This window comes from Cynocephalus volans, chromosome 12, assembly GCF_027409185.1.
Source record: "Cynocephalus volans isolate mCynVol1 chromosome 12, mCynVol1.pri, whole genome shotgun sequence".
NCBI classification, from domain to species: Eukaryota; Metazoa; Chordata; class Mammalia; order Dermoptera; family Cynocephalidae; genus Cynocephalus; species Cynocephalus volans.
The window spans coordinates 68,937,484-68,958,122 of record NC_084471.1 but is presented as its reverse complement, the minus strand read 5'-3'; the positions used below and the strand labels follow the sequence as shown (position 1 = coordinate 68,958,122).

Below are 20,639 nucleotides of genomic sequence, written 5' to 3'. Positions count from 1 at the left end.
AGGGGGAGGAGATCAGCAGCCTCCTTGAGGAAGTAACATCTAAGCTGAATTTCAAAGGATGAATAAAGAGTATTTCAGCCTAATGGAACAGTTTGTGCCACAGACAAATAAAAGGAGGAAACACAGTATGTTCAAGGAACTGAAAGAAAGTGGGCAACGTAGGCACCAGAGCCTGAAGGGAGGATTCTGGGATGACTACTATTTCCATCAGGTTCTTCCTAAATCTTGTTATGATCCTGGGCCCATGAGCTTAACACTTACTTTAATGGCTAACAAAAAAACACACATTAAAATTTCTTATATTTATATTCTAAAACATTTTGTTCCTAAGTGTTCTAATATCTGAATTGTTTCCTCTGAATTCCTACATATTTCATACTTGAATAGAAAGTAAAGTAAACATTGCATAATAATTCCTCTTGTACTCTTGACCCTTACATAAGCCTTTCCCTTTGGTATTGCTTTGGAAAATACAGTACTTAACATAACTGAAATTCCTATTTATCTGTTAAGGCAATTAAGAATATAATAAATCAAAGCAAACCAATGTCAACAAAAGCAAAAAAGAAAACTGTTCAGTAAGCGTCACTTTAACTATCTCAATATTTAAAACCAAAAACTTTCAGGCCACATTAAAAAATAAGAATTCCTCGGTGAACTACAGAATCACTGGTTAGCCCCAGTGCCAGAGAATAGAGGCAGAAGTCATGTTTACTGAGGGAAAAAGAACACAGAGCAGCCAATTTGTAGGGTATAATTTTGTTTCTAAAGAAAACTATTTGGGAACCTGTAGAGAACTACTTGGGAACATATATCTGAACTAGAAAAACTGCCATTCATGATTTACCATTCTTAAAAGTAAAAATCACAATAGTCTTACCTCAGGCTGCATCCTTCTTAATCTTCAAATGTATCTGACACTGATGTCAACTCAACATCCCCCCTGGAATGATCCTTTTATTACACAACTCTAATAAAAATTTCTCTTTATTAAGGGCCTTCTTTATTCCAGGCCCTAATTTTTTAAACAATTGTTTCATACAGTATTCATAACTCTACAAGACAGGTACAATTATTTCCACCTGACAGATGAGAAAACAGATTTGTAGAGGTTACATCACTTGTCCAAGCCACACACAATGAGAAGCCACACCAGCATTCCCATGTAGTTTGCCTGACTCAGAAGCCCAGGCCTCCCCACTCTGCTGCACTGCTTCTTAAGGTTGTCTTCTGAATCCAAGACTTCTGTATTTCTGCCTCCTAACTCCACCATTTCACTGTGAATAGTCCCGAGACTCATCTGCCCTGTACTGTGCTCATGCCCATAAGGGGACGTACTGTACTCATGCCCTTCTTCTACTCTTAGGCTATGAACCACCACCTATGTGAAGATTCCTAAACCTCATACTTTTGCCAATCCATTGATATTTAGAATTTAACACATCAAAAGCAGAATTCACTGTTTCCTTCCATAAATAAGCAACACTTTCCAACTTCCTCACTACCTATGATTATTTCTCTATTCTTTAAGGACCAGATAAAGTGAAGCCCCTTCTACAAAGCATTGTCTGGCTATTTCAAGAAGCTTCCTCCTTTAGAAATCATTTTTTGGGGGGCCAGTCAGGGGATCGCAACCCTCGGCACGGTGTGGTCTGCACCACGCTCAGCCAGTGAGCGCACCGGCCATCCCCATATAGGATCTGAACCCTCCGAACCCATGGCCTCAGCGCTACCAGCACCGCACCCTCCCAAGTGAGCCACGGGGCCAGTCCCTCCTTTAGAAATCTTTTAACACTCACTAATGTACAGCGGTGTGATTTCAAATCACTAATCACTTCTTCTACATGCCAAAAAACAGTGTTTACTACATAGCAGATGCTCAAACATATATACTGATTAATTCATCAAGTTCTTCCTCCTCTTCTACATACCTCTCAGTTTGTTCCTTCTACTCCATTTCCACAGCTATCACCTTAACCTGAGAACTAATGCCAGGATAACCATATGTACAGCTTGACTGGGGATGGCTGGAATGATAAACCATTATGTAGGAACTTGCCTGATTACTCAAAGGACATGACAGGAAAGAAGCTCTAAAATAAGGGGAAGATAATCTGGATATCATAGTAGAAAACACTCCTTTTGCAACTGACACAATCTTCTCTGCCCTCCTTCACCCAACCCACTAACATAGCATGGCAAAAACAGAAGCTCAGCAAACAACTTTCCTGGTATACAAAGATGTGGCCTCCTAGACAGGGGCCAGTTTGATTCAAACCACAGTCTTTCCTATCTGATACTGCTCCAAACTGGTCTCCATGCCTCCATGCCTTTACTATTCCTGTTTTCCTACTCATGATTTTGAAAATAAGGACGTTTCTTAAGTAACAGCATAATTTGGCCATTCCCACAACTCAAAATTTACTCATCATAAAACCAAATTTAAGCAGCTTGTGTTTATGTACAGGGCCATGGATGGGGTCTGAAGTCAGAATATTTGTATCCAAATCTCATCATTGCATGTTGACTAATATTTTATTAACTCAATAAGAGAAGATAATGCCACCTATATCTCCTAGGATTGTTGTGAGGATGAAATTAGATAAATGCAAAAGGTGTTTTGCAGACCATAAAATTGTTAGTGATCAAAGCGAATCAATGTATAATACATACATGGATTGAAACAACATGCTGTACCCCACAAATATGTACAAATAAATGTTAAAAAAAAGAAAGAAAGAAAATTGTTAGTGATGAGCCCTGTAGCTTCTTCACACAGTCTCTCACTCTGGCCAAAGCCTGCCTCCTTAAGCATTTGTGAGAAGAGAATGAAATTTATTTTTTGATCAGAAAAGATATTTTACTTCTATAAATGTAGCCCTGGAATTCCAGTCATCTGGATTATTATTATACACTATAATGTGTTCTAAAGATTCAGCATATTTTTAAAGGAATCTCCCATAAAAAACAGTTTGGCAGCTGGCTAGTTAGCTCAGCTGGTTAGAGCATGGTTCTGACAACACTAAGGTCACAAGTCCAATCCTCGTACTGGCCAGCAAAAAAAAAGTAGTTTGGCAAAGCTCTCATTTTTGCACCTAACAAAAAGTTCGGCGCTCTCATGAGATGCACTTCTTTCATTTGCTGCAAATAACTTCCACCCAGAGTGCTTGTGGATACAGAGGTAGTTTCTAAATCCCTCGAATCTTGGTTCCCATTATTACACTGGCGGGCCCTGACAAGCTAATGCTTAAAAATCTGGACCACGAGCTCAAGTCTCACAAAGTTTTTACAGGTGGACTCTTCCAGGGTTTTTACATTTTTTTTTTTTACTTTTCTCAGCATTCATTAGGCTAGCACAGATAAGTAAGCTCAGTTACAGAAGCCAAAAATGCAAGTAGTGATTAGAGACCAGACTAGTGTAACAAGCAAACATTGTTTCAAAGACAAAATATTACTTCGAGGACAAAACAGGCTTATGAGAAAATTATTTTGGCATTTTCCCAACAGGTGGGTGGGAAGAGAGTAGAAACAGTGGAGATAGTGGTGATACATTTTTAAATATACCTCTTGTATAATTTTGATTTCTGTAGTCATGTTAATGTTTTACATAAAATAATGTTTTCCATAAAATAAAGTGAAAAAATGAGGGAAACTCTAAAATAGAAAGCAACAAAAACACCTAACTCTATTCCAAATGAATTCTAACCACACTGATACGGAGAGAAAAATATCAATGCAATTAGCTTTTTTTCCAAATGACTTTTCAAAAAAAATAACAGCTTAATTAAAACATAATTTACACACCATCAAATTTACTCAATGTACACAATTCAATGATTTTAGTATAGTCACAGAGTTCTGCAGTCATCACCACATCCTTTTTTTTTTTTTTTTAATTTTATTTTGTCGATATACATTGTGGCTGATTATTGCTCCCCATCACCAAAACCTCCCCCCCTTCCCCCCTCCCCCCCAACAATGTCCTTTCTGTTTGCTTGTCGTATCAACTTCAAGTAATTGTGGTTGTTATATCTTCTTCCCCCCCCCCCGGTTTTGTGTGTGTGTGTGTGTGTGTGTGTGTGTGTGTGAATTTATATATTAATTTTTAGCTCCCACCAATAAGTGAGAACAACCACATCCTATTTTTAAAAGTTGTTAAGTTACCCCGTAAAAAGATCTCATACCCATTAGTACCCCTCACTATTTCACCCTCACTATCTCCCAGACATAGGCAACTATTAAAGCTTTGTCTCTATAGATTTGCCTATTCAGGACATTTCATACAAATGAAATCACACAATATGTGGTCTTTGTGACAGATGTCTTTCACTTTGCATAATGCTTTCAAGGTTCATCTACAGTACTTCATTCCTTTTTATGGCCAAATAATATTCCATTGTATGAATATACTACATTTTATTTATCCATTCATCAATGGATGGATGTTTGGGTTGTTTCTACTTATTGGTTACTGTGAATAATGATGCTATAAACATCTGTATACAAGTTTTGTATACATAGAGAGTACTTCAAAACATTTGTGGAAAATTAGAATTAAAAGATAATACAAATCTGATTTGGCTGGTGAACTCACCTGGTTAGAGTGTGGTACTGATAAAACCAAGGTCAAGGGTTCAGATCCCCTTACCAACCAATCACTACAACCCCCCAAAAAAGATAATATAAATTTTTTCATGAACTTTCTGAAGTGATGTTTGAACATAGTATTTTGACTGTATATGCTCTGACAAAAAGAACTATAAACAATATTTAACTCCTGTTAATAGGTTTTGGTTTCACAGAGGTATGGTCAGAAATTCTGAAACTTTTTGTATGTTCTAGAATTAAGTAAATAAATGAATATAGTGAGGATAGTGGGAGTCAGGTCTCTCACAATCAGAAGTGAATCAAATATGAAAAGGGAGAAGACTAGAATAAACACTGTGGAGCTGGACTGATATTAGAGATATTACTATGAACTCATAGTTTTAATACAGATAGATATACAGATATAGAAATAGATATGGGCATAGATATAAATCCTGTCTTCTTGACGGGCTTAAAAGTAATGACACTCCAGTAACAATAAGCACCTCTAGAGCCTAGAACTTGGTTTCTATATACATTCACCGCTTCATTCCTGCGTTTCAGCACCAAACCAAAACCAAAACCAAAAAATCCCATAAATACATTCTCCACTAAAGCACTAAAGTGAATCAGGACTCCTTGAAGAAATTGCTGATTTCAAGGCTGGGTCAGAAAAATTACAAGTTCAGCCTGGAACAACTTGTTATGCCAAGGTATAAAGAAGTGTTGAAAGAATAATGTGGACATGTCAATAGGACACAGGAGACAGCTTAAAGGGACCCTCACTATCCAAATCTGGAACAATCTGCCCATCAAAATAAATAATCATAATAATGGATTACAAGCCACTAAATAAAACAGGAATCCAAACTGATGTAAATAAATGAATGATTAAATAGGGAAGAAGGAAGAAAGCTATTCCTCTATTAGAATGCCAACTAATAAATGTAAAAGGGATGATAGATTTTTTAAAAATTACCATTTGAGAAACACAAAATTAACAGATTCATGCAAGAATCATCAACTGATGCTAAAGTTAATGGGTAAAAGTCTAACAAATAACAGGATATTTGTATAATATTAAAGTACCTATTCACAAAATACTTACTACAAAGGTAAAAAAAAAACAGTAACTTTACAGTGGAAAACCTGGCAGATACCATGTTAATCCTCATGATCAAAGTAGCAGTGTGCTAGAGTATGTTCATTTCAACTCAGGAGATGAACATTTCCCAATTTAGTGTTCAGTGATGAAGAGACACTAGCTTGAAATTGGCCATGGTGGGAGTTTTTGCACCATGGAAATTGACAAAAGCTACATACAATTCAGGGCTGTTTTTTCTGTCTGGAGAGCCAGTCGTTAAAAATTTATCATCACAACACTGGATCAAAGTTATAACCACCAGATAATTCGACCTTATGATCATACACATCAGGAAGAACACAGCACCACTTTTGTGGTATTCTGCATAAAACATATAGCCTCAATCTAACGAGAAAACATCAGGAAAAAAATAATAAATTGAGAGACATCCTATAAAAATAACTGGCCTGCATTGGCAAAATATCAGGGTCATGAACGACAAAGATGATTAAGGAGATGTTTCAGACTAAAGGAGACTGTAGAGACAAAACATGACAACTACATGAAATATATGATACTGATTGGGTCCTAGACCAGAAAAAAATTTTTTTTTCTTTGTTTTTAAGTACATTATTGGGACAACTGGTGAAATGTGAGTAAAACCTTTAGATTGGAAAATAGCATTATAGCAATGTTAATCCCCTTATTTTGACCATTGTACTCTGGTTATGTAACAGAATACCCCAATGCATACAAAAGTATATAGAGGTAAAGTCAGGGCACATCGGTCTGCAACTTACTCTCAGATAGTTGGGAAGGAGGAAAAGAACGAAGGAACGGAGGGAAGGAACGAAGAGAAGATGGGAGAGAGCAGTTAACAAAGGGGAATCTGGGTACCGGACATACAGCTCTTCGAACTATTCTGGAAACATCTGTAGGTTTGAAATTATTTAAAAAATAATAGTTATAAAGAAAAAAAAAACGTGAACGCTACCTGGTTCTCTGCCCTCATCCTGAGGCCTGTCCGGGTGCAGTCGAAGGGAGACGGTGAACAAGGACTTCTACGAGGCCAGAGCACAACCAATGGCCACACACTCGCCCCAGAGCCTTGGGGCACAGCGGTATTGTGCGCAGGCGCGCACGGAGCTGTCTCCCGCAGGCCTCTTCCCGCGCAGGCCCGCCCTGCCCTTGGATTGGCTTCAGGCGCAGTGACGTCATGCTCTTGCACGCATGGCGTGTGTGCGGCTCGTTGCTCTGCCACAGCGGAGGTGTGAGGTCCTCACAGCCAAGTATCCAGGGGCGGGCTCTTGGTTCCTCAGCCTAGAATCCCAACTGCGGTGCGCGCGCCTCTGGCGGGCACACATTCCTAAAGGACGATGAGAATCTTGGCCTCAGATGGCTATATCCTGCCCACCTGACGCCCATGCTCCGGGTTGTGACCCTGCGCACTCTTTCCTCTCAATTTTAGGCCCAAGAGTCAGGTAGCAAGACTCACATCCAAAGAAGGAAGCAGAAGCTCGTTTTCTTCAGAAACCTTCATGTTTTCTCTTTCTCTCTGTATTTTTTTGGAGGGGCAGGGGGAACTAGCCTTTATATTTTCTTAATGCTGCCGTGGAAAGCCTAAAGTTTGTGGCCCAGGTGCTGCCACCACTGAGTTTCTAGCAGGGATAGTGGAATCCTTGACCAGTACCAGCGCTCCACTCCCCGCGGGGCCTTCTCATTGTCAATTAGTTGGAAATTGCACATAAATGTGTCCCAGCATTACAACAGCTGTTCTGAGCTACTGGCCTCTTGCTGAAGGAACACCAGGAGACAGACAGCAGGTTGTGGGGACGCCAAAGGTAATGTGTTTCTGAATGACTTTATCACATTTATGCACATTCTATAGAACTGGAGTGACCATTCTCCCATTACCTGTAAATCTGGAGTTATTTTTGCCTATGTTAGTACTGCCATCATTCTTTAAAATAATACTTTATCAAGGAAACTCTGTATTATTATTGTTTGTGGAAGAAATCCTGAGGTTGCTAGTGATCTCAGATGCTAAGCAGTGAAAGGAGACTAACAGAATTATGATCCGTATTAATTTTTACTCTATTTATGAAATCTGATTATCATTTCCTCTCTATATTTTTCTCCTATCTCTTTCCTCCCCTCTCCCCCCCACCCCACCCCTGCTCCAATGAAAGGATTCTGTAGTGAAAAGTGTGAAGGAAGGGAATGACAATTGTTTATTTCAATCGAGCAGACAGGCATATCCAGCAAATGAAAACAAAAGAATATATAATCAAGAGTGTGTTGGGAGAGGGCAAACGGATTTTTTAATAGGTCACAGCAACTACTTTTATTTATCTCCTGTTGTTACTAGAGAGAAAAATGTCTTCTGATAACCAGTGGTCAGCAGATGAGGATGAAAACCAATTATCCCGACTGATGAAGAAATCTAGAGACTCCCCTTTTGTTCCTGTAGGTAAGTACAAGCCTTGACTGGATACTAGAAAACTAATAATACAGTAATGCCTTACTTAGTATCTTTAAGGATTGAAATGTTTCATAAAATTAGGTTTTTTTTTCCAGATAATTTAAGCTAACCCCCTTTAACCATGAATATAAGTTGAACTTTCAAAATAGTTTCTAGTACGTGATAAGTCTCCAATAAATGTTAGCTGTTATTATTTGAAGCATCACATTTTATTCTATTTTATCCATTCGTTAGAGGTCTATCTGAAATTATTAGTTTGCAGCCAATCAAAGGAATTGATTGAATGGACTTTTAACTTTTTGGTAATGACTGAGGATTGTCACAGCAGCATCACTTTATTATACTGAAAATGTATTATAGACTATTGAGATGTATATGACTCTTTGTCGTGCAAGTATCTGCAGCCTTTAAGTTTTTATGTCTGTTGTTCTGTTTCTTCCAATACTACTGGGTATCATTAAAAACTTCTGCTTCTAATGTTCTGTGGCACCAGAAGCCACCACTTCGATACCCAAGCTTGAAAGAACTATGAGTCAATTCAGAGCAAAGCTCTGAATGGAAGTCTTGGAAATCGGCCCACCTTTACACTTGAGAGCATGAACTTTGAGGTGTTCATTTTGGCTGCTCAATGGCCCTTTTTGCTGGTTTCCTAGTGTGTTCCAGATGTCGAGGTTGGTGGTTAAGTAAACTCTGGATTAAAGAAATGGTGTTATCATTAGATCTGGAGTCTTAGCCTCTTTAACTTTTCCCCACATATTTAGTATGTTTACTAACAACAACTATATGTATGTGGACCTTAAAAACACACACACACACACACACACACACACACACACTTTAAGCACCAATATTATGTTTTGAAATCTGAAGTTTCTTTCTTCTCCCTGGATGCTGAAGCTGCAGTAAGAATTATTATTATATACTGCAGTCATGCCTCTTTCCTTGTGTTCCTTTTTCTAAAAACTATTAAAATAATTTACTTAAATCAGACTTACATAAATTTGTGAATATATTATTTCCATAAAACTTTCTAAATAGGTATGTTGTGTTTCCTTTAAGTGTCACTGTGACTCTAGCAAGTTCCTAAGTGTCATTCCCATACCAAAAAGAACTAAATTTTACTTTACAGTAATATTCTGTGTCTAGAAGTTTCATTTAATTTGATTAGACTTGTAATAGCACCCATAATAAATGGAAGCAAATAACAGTGATTTATCTTCCTTAGCATTTTTAACTAGAAAAAAATTCAAGAACTCGACACTACTTGAACAAATAGATCACAATAATGAACAGAGATTAGTCACTGTGCCTGTTGTATATTAAATTAGTTTTCCAGAGACATTTAGGGTAACTGAAGTAGAAAGATAAAAGTGTTTCCAGCTTAATTCAATTAAATACAAGCTACAGAGATATTACATTGAAAACAGTAAATGTTCTAGCTTTAATCTCTAAAAGAAACAAAATCAATTTGAGTAAGAAAAGAACCTTGATTTGATCAAGGAAAGAGAGCCAAATTTTTGCTTGAAAATAATGATAAAATTTGGGTATATAACGTCTTTTTCAGCTATTGTTATTTTAACAATATCTACTATGTGTTTCCTGCTACAGGATGGAGTGTCCTGTGTAGATAATTTACAAAACATTTTTATTGGTTATTTTAAACAACATCCATTATTATAAATATAATATATTCATATCGTTCAAAATCATCTTATGATCACCATCACTGTTAAGGTCTGTGCATAAAACGAGCTGGAGTAGCTATTCTTATATCTGACAAAATAGACTTTAAACTAAAAACCATAAAAAGAGACAATGAGGGACACTACTTAATGATAAAAGGTCTGTGCATGCATTATATGTATTAAAATCTGTCTTGACAGATTATCTAGTTTTGTTTCTTTCATTTAACATTTCACGTGTATATTTTTGTGTAACAATTTTTATCATTTTTTTTTAATAGCTCTAGCAGTTTTCTTTTGTTTGGGCCATTTGGGTTGTTTAGTTTTTCTTCATACATAGTGTAGCCATGAACATCTTTATGTTATTTTCTTGACTTTTCTTATTCTTATTTCCTTGGAGTATGTTCTCAAAAGTAGAATTTCCAGAGAAGGAAGCAGGTTCGATTTAATATTATTTATTATATATTTCCAGAGTTTTGTTGTTGTTGTGAGCATATTCATTATTATAAATTGTAATTATTCTTTATCCCCTTACCTGACCAATCACTCCCCAACCCCGTTCCCCCTCCCCATTTCCAGAGTTTTTCCCAGAAAGATTTGGGCAGGCTTACAGAGCTCTCAGAATTATACCTGTCTCCCCATGTGTTTATCATCATCATTTTATAGTTATTTGTTTTTTGCTGTTTTTATGTTTGTAGTGTATCAGTCATTTTTATTTCAATTTCATTTATTGCTAATCAACATTTAAAATAACATATAAATGTGATTCTTTACTCTGATTCTTATTTACACTTCTTAAATGGATTCTGAAAGAATAAATACGTCCTTGCCCACCCATAGAGATACCTATGTGCCAACACAGTTAATCAAAGCTTGCTATCCCACATAAAAATCAGTTGCGTTTCCATAAACTAACAACAAACATAGGGAAACTGAAATTATTAAACATAATAACAGTGTGGTGTTGTAACATGAAGGTCAAAGGTTCAGATCCCTGTACTTGCCAGCCACCAAGACAAGACAAGAAACAAAAACAAAAAACAACGTAATACCATTTACAGTCACCCCAAAGAAAACAAAATGCTTAGGTATAAATTTTTTTTTTTTTTTTTAAAGATGACCGGTACGGGGATCTTAACCCTTGACTTGGTATTGTCAGCACCACGCTCTCTCATGTGAGTGAATCAGCCATCCCTATATAGGGATCCCTACCAGTGGCCTTGGTGTTATCAGCACCACATTCTCCCAAGTGAGCCATGGGCCGGCCCTTAAATTTAATAAAACATATGTGCTGAAAATTACAAAATGCTAATTAAAGAAATCAAGGAAGACCTAAATAAATGAAGAGATTATAGTGTTTATGGATTGGAAGGCTCAGTATAAGAATGTCAGTTCTCCTCAAATTGATCTGTAGATTTAATGTAATTCCTATCAAAAGCCCAGCAAGGTTTTTTGTAGACATAGACAAGCTTATTCTAAAATTTATATGGAAAGACACAGACCTAGTATAGCTTAAAACAATGGTTTTTTTTTTTTTTTCAAGGGATAAAGTGGAAGGACTCACTCTTCCTGAAATTAAGGCTTACTGTATAGCTACAATCAAGACAGTGTGGTATTGATGGAGGGGCAGATGCATAGGTCAATGGGACAGAACAGAGAACCCCAAAAATAGACCCACATTTTTATTGTGCAAAAGTTTTCTTTATTCTGCCAAAATATATCCTTGTCATTTTCCTTGACATTTTCATTGTCTACCTTGTCCTCTTATAGATGTTATATTTTCTTCTAGTTTTTTGTTGTTTATATATTTTTTTGTTTTGCATTTAATTCTAACCCATCTGGACTTTTTTTTTTTTGCAGGGTCTGGTGAGAGATACAAATCTTAGTTCTTCTCTATACCAATAGATTGTGCAAATGGCATTTATTAAATAATTATTCCTTTATCTGTTATTCGGTTATTTTTGGCTTGTCATGGATTAAGTTCTCATAGTATTTTAAACCTCTTTCTAGAATCTTTCCTGTTGATCAGTTCTCAGCCAATTACATAGGATCTTGGTTGTCACAGCAGTATACCCCTTGACATTTGCAGGAAAACAGAAATACTTTTATGGGCTTCTGGACTTTTCTAGAATGACAGTTCTTCCCAGAGTCATATACTTCTTTTGCATATATTCATACCGTTTCAGCTCTCATTAAAGTTTATTGTCTCACTTTTTACAGGACAAAGTTTTTTATCATTTCACTAGTATTTGATGACAGGAAGAGAGGAGTAAAGCCACACACTCAAAAGCTATAGATGCTGGGATATTGAGTTGGTTCACTCACTGGCTGAGTAACTTGCTCCAATAATAGCCTTGTTAGCATGCACAATCAAAATCGTGCCTCAGGAAAATTACAGATAACTAGACAAGTTACAATACTATACGGTTCAGGTTTTTCTGGGAAGAGTCAAAACTGCAAATATTGAATCTAATAATGTTAACGGCCCATTTTAAAATCTGGTAGATCAAATCCAGCATGGTTCCTTTTTAAAATATGCTTTGGTTTATTCACTGATTATCTTCCAGGTACTTATCCTTTACATAGTCTTTCATTTAACTTTCTAAGCTCTTGGGAAGTTTTGCCTGCTGTTTAATCCATACTTTTTAAATTTGCAGGTATAGCAGGCTTTATGACTGTGGTGTCCTATGGCCTTTACAAGTTAAAGTACAGGAGAGATCAGAAAATGTCCATTCATCTTATTCACGTAAGAGTTGCTGCCCAAGGATTTGTTGTAGGAGCTGTGACTTTAGGTAAACTGCTTAATTTATATCTTATGTTTAGCTGTCTTTGAGAATATTTTTATTTATTTTATTCATTCATAGCAGAAGTGAATATTGGGTCAAGATGATATAATGGGGGAGAGAGGTAAGAAGGACTGATCTTCATTTGATTGAAGTTGCTGCCCAGTTATGGGCTTAATTTCTTATGATTTTTGGCTGACAAAACCCCCAGCAGAGAACCAGGGTGACTGGTAGTTATTCTACAGAGTGAAAGGAGCAGTGAGTAGTTCTATGCTATATAACTCAGCTAAGAGTAGCAGTTATAGATCACAGCACATATTGCATGGCTAGGAGAAGTGGTCATATTTCCCAGCCTATTTGAACAGCAGATGTGGTTATTAAAATAGTTTAACTGGAAAGAAGACATTATTAGAGCCCACAAATCTCAACAGCCTTGTTCTCCTTTTGTTCTAAGTTTGAACACTGGGCAAATCTTTTTCTTTTTTTATTAATCCACAATTAAGCAAGACCTACACACTCAAATACAAAAGAACAGGTATAAAATTATCTTGGTTAATTCAGGTTACATCAACAGCTAAATCAGATAGTTCTAATAAGAAGTCTATTATGGGACCTAAATTATCTAAATATTTTTTGTCTATATTAACGGGAACAAGTCACATGTTCTAAGCTCCCCTTTATGCTGTGCAGAGTAGAGTCACCCTAAGAGTAGGTCAAGGATTATGGAATGATGGATGAGGGGCTTGCATATAGGAAGTTAAGAGGTAATTAATTATCTTATTACTATGAGCCGTGATATGCGAGTCTTAAACCAAATACAACAAGAACCTTTACTACACAGTTACAATCCTCATTTTCATAATTCAGCAAATATTTATTGAACATCTGCTATGTGCAGATGAGACTCAGTAACTACCCTCAAATAGTTTAGTATCCTTAGGAAGAGAGACAAAGAAGAGAAGACCATTATATGGTCTCTATAAGTCATAGATGCTGTAACTAACAAAAACAGCACAAGTTGCTATGGAAACACAAGCACAAAGAAGGGGTATTTAATTATGACTGAGAGGTCAAGGGGGATTCTCAAGGATGTAAACCATGTGATGAGCCAAGAATATGGAGGAAGTAAATAGGCAGAGAAGGAGATCAGGATTCTAGGCAGAAAAAAACCAAAGGCACAGAAGCATGGCATGTTAGTGGAACTCTTGGTATAGTAGGTGAATCAATCAGTGTTTGATGAGAGAAGCAGAATTAATAGTAATATTTAATAAAGGATTTATTATAAGTATTTGGACTTATATAATTATGAGGCTCTTGTTTAGATATCTGGAGCTGGGGCCTAAAGTGGGTAGGGCAAGCAGTTAGGAAGAAAAAATTGACGTAAAGTGGGAGAAGCAAAGAACACCTGAAACCTACAAGGATGAGGTAGAACACACAGGACACACTGGAACCCCTGTAGGTTTTCAACCATCTCCAAGCCTCCAAATTTGATGATGAGAGTGACATATAGGAATATGCCCTTCATCCTGGAGCTAAACATGGGCCTACCCAATGAGTCAGAGAAGATGAAGGAGAAAATTCAGCAGTAGCCATAGTAGTTATGTTCATGATTGCTGCCCCATGCCAAAAAAGGTGGGCCAGCAGATGAGCAAAACTGTGCTCCAATAGTGCCTTCCAAGCATAAGAAGAATGTGGCTGCCACTTCTGCCTTCTAAATCTCATGCAAAATGTCTCTTGTGCACTAACCCAGGGAATAAAGAAAAAGGAATTCTGGAAAATGTAGTTAAAGGTTAGCTCAGCTGACACAATACAAATCCACCATTCTCAAACCCTTGTCAACTTGGCATTCACATATACACCTCTTTTAATCACACTTCCAAATAAAGACAGTGGCAAATTCAGCCATCCCTTGTATCACCAAAAACATGCTAATTCTCTCCCAAAAGAAGATACAAAATCCCTTTATCAACCTTTGATATTGATTCCTTTGAGCTGAATCATTCCCTTTTGATATCCTGTAACTTAAATCCTGAGATATAAGGTTAACTACTATTAACATTTCTTATGTTAGATGTTAACTACTGTTAACATTTCTTATGTTAGGTAAATGAAAGTGGGGAATAAAAAAAAAAATTAATACATACACAAATGGATTCACATAAAAATAAGGAAAAATATTCATAACTACCACAGTCTTTATTTTTGCAACTGGTCAGATGGTCATATCTGGTATTATAACTATGTTCTTCTAATATCTGTTTCATATTCCCTTTGCCTTTGGCAAGCACCTTAGCTATTCATGGTTATTTGACTGGTGAGGTGACCCAAACCTTTATTCATAAAGGGTCTGAGTCATTAGCCATATGCCTGTATTGGGTATAGTTTTCCTTTGTTTTTAATAACAGGACATGGGAGTACTAAGAAGTGCCCTGGACCCTGCATTGACATCATTCATTTCCATTTCCCCTTGCTATTCAGATCAGATCAATGTAATGGACTAATGTGATGTCCTTAGGAATGAAGAGATTATCAACGTCCCTGTAGACTAAATTATGGCAGAGGGCTGGAGAGTTCACACAGTCCTGAGATTGGACAGTGAAAGTGTACTTGTACTGCAGTCCCTGCCAGGTGAAAGTAAATTGCTTCTGATTGTCTTTACTAAAAGGTATATAGAAAAAAGCAGTCAACCAGATTAATAGCTACATACCAAATACCAAAGGTTGTGTTGATTTGTTTTAGCAATGATACCACACCTGGATAGCAGCTGCAGTTAGGGTGATCACCTGATTAAGTTTACAGGAATCAGTATCATTCTCCAAAATCCATCTGTCTTCTTCTAAATAAGCAAACTGAATGGGGATGTGTTAGAAATCACCACTCTGGCATGCTCATCTCTACAATACCTCTGGGAATACAGTAATGCTTTGGTTTACTATTTTGATAAAGGCAATTGGCTCCACTTGACTTTCCCTACCATAATAGCCCTTATTTCACAGGTCAGGGAACCAGTGTGAGAATTCTGATAGTTGCTGAGTATGTCTATTACAATTACACATTCCAGAACTAGGGAATAACATAGGATGGGTTCAGGGACTCATCAGGCTGAGTATGACATGAACTCACAGCAAAATTCCATTGACCGCCTGACCTCCATAAACCCCTACTTTCACTGGTAGGCCACACTAATTCTACCAAAGTAGGAATTAGTGTTAATTCACAACCACCATTCAAAAATGCCCCATAATCCCTTCCTTGGTACACAGTTACCCCAGTAAATGACCACAGGTCCCTTTGGGGAAGTCTAGAAGGAGGATTTACAGTCTGTCTGTTTTTGGTTTTGTAACAGGGTCTTTCCTTAAGGGGATCTGGCCTTCCTCTCATTCAAAGGACTTTGGGTCTGTGAACTAACTCAAATCTAGAAACTGGTCAAGGGGCCATGGCTCTCTATTGTGGTGATACAAGTCAGACTTTGATTCACCAAGCCTAGAGCTTTTCTGCTTATATGCTGCCCACCATTTTCTTTCTTTCTTTTTTCTTTTTTGGCAGTTGGCCATTAAGGGTATCCAAACTCTTGACCTCAGTGTTACCAGTACCAGTTGTAACTAAATGAGCTAACTGGCCAGCCCCTGCCCATCACTTCCAATTCTAGGGACAGCATAATGAGACAGTGCCAAAGATCTCTGAAGTTTAGACTATTCTGACTACTGCTTAGGCTCTGCTGCCCATTACAGAAATGAAGCTTTCCTTGTCTTTGTCAATTAAATGCTGTCACTTGACCGCCTAACCCCAGGATCGCATTATCCCCATTTAATTCAGGGAGCCCAGCAGTTCACACTGTCATTTCTGGCTTACAGACGATAGTCACCACAGAACTCTTGAAGGATGCCAGGACTACCTTCACAAATATATTTCTCACAACCTTGGTGAAGGGAATAGATATATTTAGGGAGTAGGTAAGGAGAATATATTCACTCTAACATTCCAATAGCCCTAATCCTTTGGAAATCTCTCTATAGCAGAGTTTCTCAACCTCAGCACTATCGACATTTTGGGCTGGATTATTGTTTGTTGTGGAGGGCTGTCCTATGCATTGCAGGATGTTTACCAGCATCCCTGGTCTCTACCCACAAGATGCTAGTAGAATTAATTCCCTTCCATCTCTCCACTTCTAGTTGTGACAACTCAAAATGTCTCCAGACTTAACCAGGTTTCCCTGGGGAATAAAACCACCCCTAGTTGAGAACCACTGCTCTACCAAAGAAGTTCTGGCATTTCAATGTCATTTACTGGAGATTACCTTCTAGTACAAGTTTCAGTCATTATCAGACAGGGATGGAAGGACTGACTTCTACTAGAAAAGAAGTTTCAGTAAAATATAGGGGCTCAAGGACCCATTTTTTTGAAATCTGCCTCTATGTCTATTCCAATTTTCAGGATCCTACTCCTTTCAAAGCAATGCCCTAATTTTAACATAAGAGACTTTGAGGTTGGGAACTTGTGTGGTAATTAGCCACGTACAGGATTAGACCCTGTGTGTAGCCTCGTGGCTACAGGAGTTAAAAGTTTTTTTTTGGAAAGTCATAAAGCTTTCAGGTTCCTCATGGGAACTTGAGCTAGGAATTAAAAGCTCCGAGCCCATCATTTTCTTTTCCAGCACACTTAGAAGTAACCAACCTCATGATACTCCTTATTTCCACTACATGTTCTATGGTAGTAAATATTTGATCACCCAAAACCTCGTTTTCTATAGGGACTTTGATTAAAGTATCTACAGGTGATAATTTAAGAAACATTTTTTTTTTTTTTTTTTGGCTGCTGCATGCTATGGACTGTTAGCATCCTCTTTATCATTAAAAAAGTGGTCATTAATGCCTTCAAACCTAATCAGATCAGAAAACCAATTCCAGATAACCCAGAATCAATTCAGGGAATCTGTCCTAATGGTTCTGTTCCTCTGGAAGCACTTCTAATACCAAATTCTGTATCAGTCAAGGTTCAATCAGAGAAGCATAACTACCAGTTGTGGTGATATTTTGAAATATGTATTTGAGGGGCCAGCCTGTATTTGGGAGAGTGTGGTACTGATAACACCAAATCAAGAGTTAAGATCCCCTTACCAGACATCTTTTAGGAAAAAAAAAAAAGAAAGAAATATGTATTTGGTCTTCATCCCCATCTCCAGGCATACAACTCCTAACGGGCATACAACTCCTAAAATCCTTGGAATTTCCAAATCTCCAAATCCCTCCCAACTCCCCATAGCTTCAGGACCGGGGCTGGTCACAGACCAAGGTGGGACTGAAAGTCCCTCCTAGTAGAGAGGGGCAGGAGGTTAAGTTGATCACCAGTGGCCAGTGATTTAATCGGTCATGCCTTTGTAAGGAAGCTTCTCTAAAAACCCAACAAGCCTGGGTTCAGAGAGCTTCTGGACAGCAAACAAGTGTGTGTTTTAGCTTCTACTTGCCAGGAGGGTGGGGGGATCCCAACTCCACAGGGACAGAAGCTCCTGTGCTTGGAATCCTTCCAGACCTCGCCCTGTTTCTCTCTTCACCTGCCTGTTTATTTCTATCCTTTAAACTATCTTTGTAATAAATGAATAAACGTGTTTCCCTGAGTTCTGTGAGCTGCTCAGCAAATTACTTAGACCCAAGGAAGGGGTTGTGGGAACCCCAGTTTATAGCCAGAAAGTCAGAAGCACAGGTAAAATAATCTATAGCTTATGACTGGCATCAGATGGGAGGTGCTGGCTGTTTAGTTAGCTCAGTTGGTTAGAGCACAGCCTTATTAATATCAAAGTCACAGGTTTGGATCCCATACCAGTGAGCCACCAAAAAAAAAAAAAAAAATGAAGGTGAAAGGGATGGTCTTGGGGACTGAGCCATCAACCTGTGGGATCTGACACTATCCCCAGGTAGACAGCATTGGAATTGGAATTAGAAAGTACCTGGCTGGTGTCTGTTGCAGAATTCGTTGCTTGGTGTGTGGGAGAGTATAGTGGGAAAAATGTTTTTCCTTCACTCAGTAGTGATATATATAAAGGGATTTACTGTGTAGTTATGACCTTAAACAATTTTGGAGCTTGCTAAACGGTCCATGTGAAGCTGTTGCTTAAGTTTCTATTGCTGGGGTCTGAAGTCAGCAGGGCAATAGTTGGGAAGGAAAAATAAAGTGGAATCTACAAGGATGAGCTGGAACCCAAAAAGACAGATGGGAACTTGAGTCATTCTCACTGCCTCCCAACTTCAATCATGGAGATCAGGATAATCTGGCACCCTATATCATGAAACTAAACAACACCTGGCCCAGAAGCCAGAGAATCTAAAGAAGATCCAGAAGGAGCTGAAGGAGCTGTGGGCCTGGCAGTTGCCCCAAAACAGCATGGTGAGCCAGCAGATAAACAATATGAGTACATAAAAGCTGTAACAGTGCCTGGTGCGCTACACCAAGTCCTCAATCTTCTAAATGTAAAAAGAATACGGCTGCTGCTGCTTCAACTTTCACATTCCATATTTCATTCAAAATGCCTCCTCTCATGAGTCAAGCTAACCCAGAACTATTTAGGGAAGGGAACTCTGGGAAGCATAGTTACAGCTTAGCTAAATTTATATAAAACAAATCCCCAACAGATTTATAATGGTTGGGAGCTGAAGGGTAACAAGTTGAGGTGAGCCAGAGAAAAGTTTAAACAGGTAAGTAACATAGTTAGATTGGCAGTTTAGAAAGATGCCTACTTTACAGAAAGATCAGAAACAGGCAATATAAAACTGTTTAGGGATAAACAGAGGATCAAACTATAAAGATAAGGAAAAAAACTTATAAAACTCAGCACAGTGGTTAGCTATGGAAAAGAGAGAGCAGGCTATGATCAGAAAAGGAAACCTGGGAGGTTTCTAAGATGCCTAAAGTATTCTGTTTCTTGATTCATAATTACAGGTGTTCACTCTACAACTGTTTGTTAATCTGGTCATTTAAGATTTATGTGCTGTTCTTCATGCACATTATGAGTATTTCACCATGAAAAAACTGTTAAAAGGAAAAAGAAAATGCCTAGAAATAGAGGAGAAAATAAAGACAGAGAAACCAATTAGACTCTGAATCAGATCTGAATTAAGGCATTGGCAGTGGAAATAGATGGATTCAAGAAATATTAAGGACTCAGCAACCAAGTGTTTGGGGAAAGTAAGGAAGAGGAATCAAGGATGATCCTCAGGTTTCTGGTTCATGCAACCAGATGGAAGGTTTTGCCTTTCACTAATACAGAGAATGAAGAAGAAAAGAGCAGTTTTGGTGGGAAGATGAGTGCATGTTGATCAAACAATAATCGCTAACATTTAATGAGTGCTTATGATGTACCAGACACTTTAATTGCTTTATATGTGAGGAGTCTTCAAAGAGTTCGTGCAAAGGTTCGTATTATCTTTTAATTCTATTTTTCCATGAACTTTATCATTATCTCATTTACTCTAATTACTTCTTTTGCAATACAATTCAATACTGACAGTAACCATCTGGAGCTGCTAGCAACCGATTCTACAGGTTTAAGAGTATGGTCCCCCACAAGACTGCTTTTACTTCAGATGCCAGCCACACTTTTATTAGTATAAACTCAGGTATCATGCAAGAGGCTCATGAATAACAAAGACCCTCCTATTACTCAGGAAATTACAAGCCTTTTATAAGCTTCATACTGGGAACCCAGGACAAAGACCCACCCTCTGAGGTAGATACTGTTACACTTTTTACAAATAAGGAAACTGGGGCTTTGAAGGGAAAAGTCACTTGTTCACAATCACATGGGCAATCTAATCCAGAACCTGAACTCCTAATTTTATATTATACTGACTGAAATGCGTATGGCGAATGTCTCCAAATTACAGGACTCATACCCTAGAAGATGTATAAGGAGATCCAGGGGGATGTGGAAAGAAAATATTCTATCTTTAAAAAGCTTTACTGGGCCGGCCTGTGGCTCACTCGGGAGAGTGCGGTGCTGATAACACCAAGGCCACGGGTTCGGATCC

The 20,639-nt window shown here is 37.9% G+C and overlaps 1 protein-coding gene across 1 annotated transcript in view; it reads left to right on the top strand.

Moving 5' to 3' along the window:
* Positions 1-20,639, top strand: part of TMT1A (thiol methyltransferase 1A) — a 30,957-nt gene that overhangs the window by 8,658 nt on the left and 1,660 nt on the right. The window contains exons 3-4 of the mRNA XM_063075502.1: positions 8,042-8,141; positions 12,493-12,627. Coding sequence (XP_062931572.1) covers positions 8,042-8,141; positions 12,493-12,627 — 235 coding nt within the window. The remainder of the gene's footprint in view (positions 1-8,041; positions 8,142-12,492; positions 12,628-20,639) is intronic.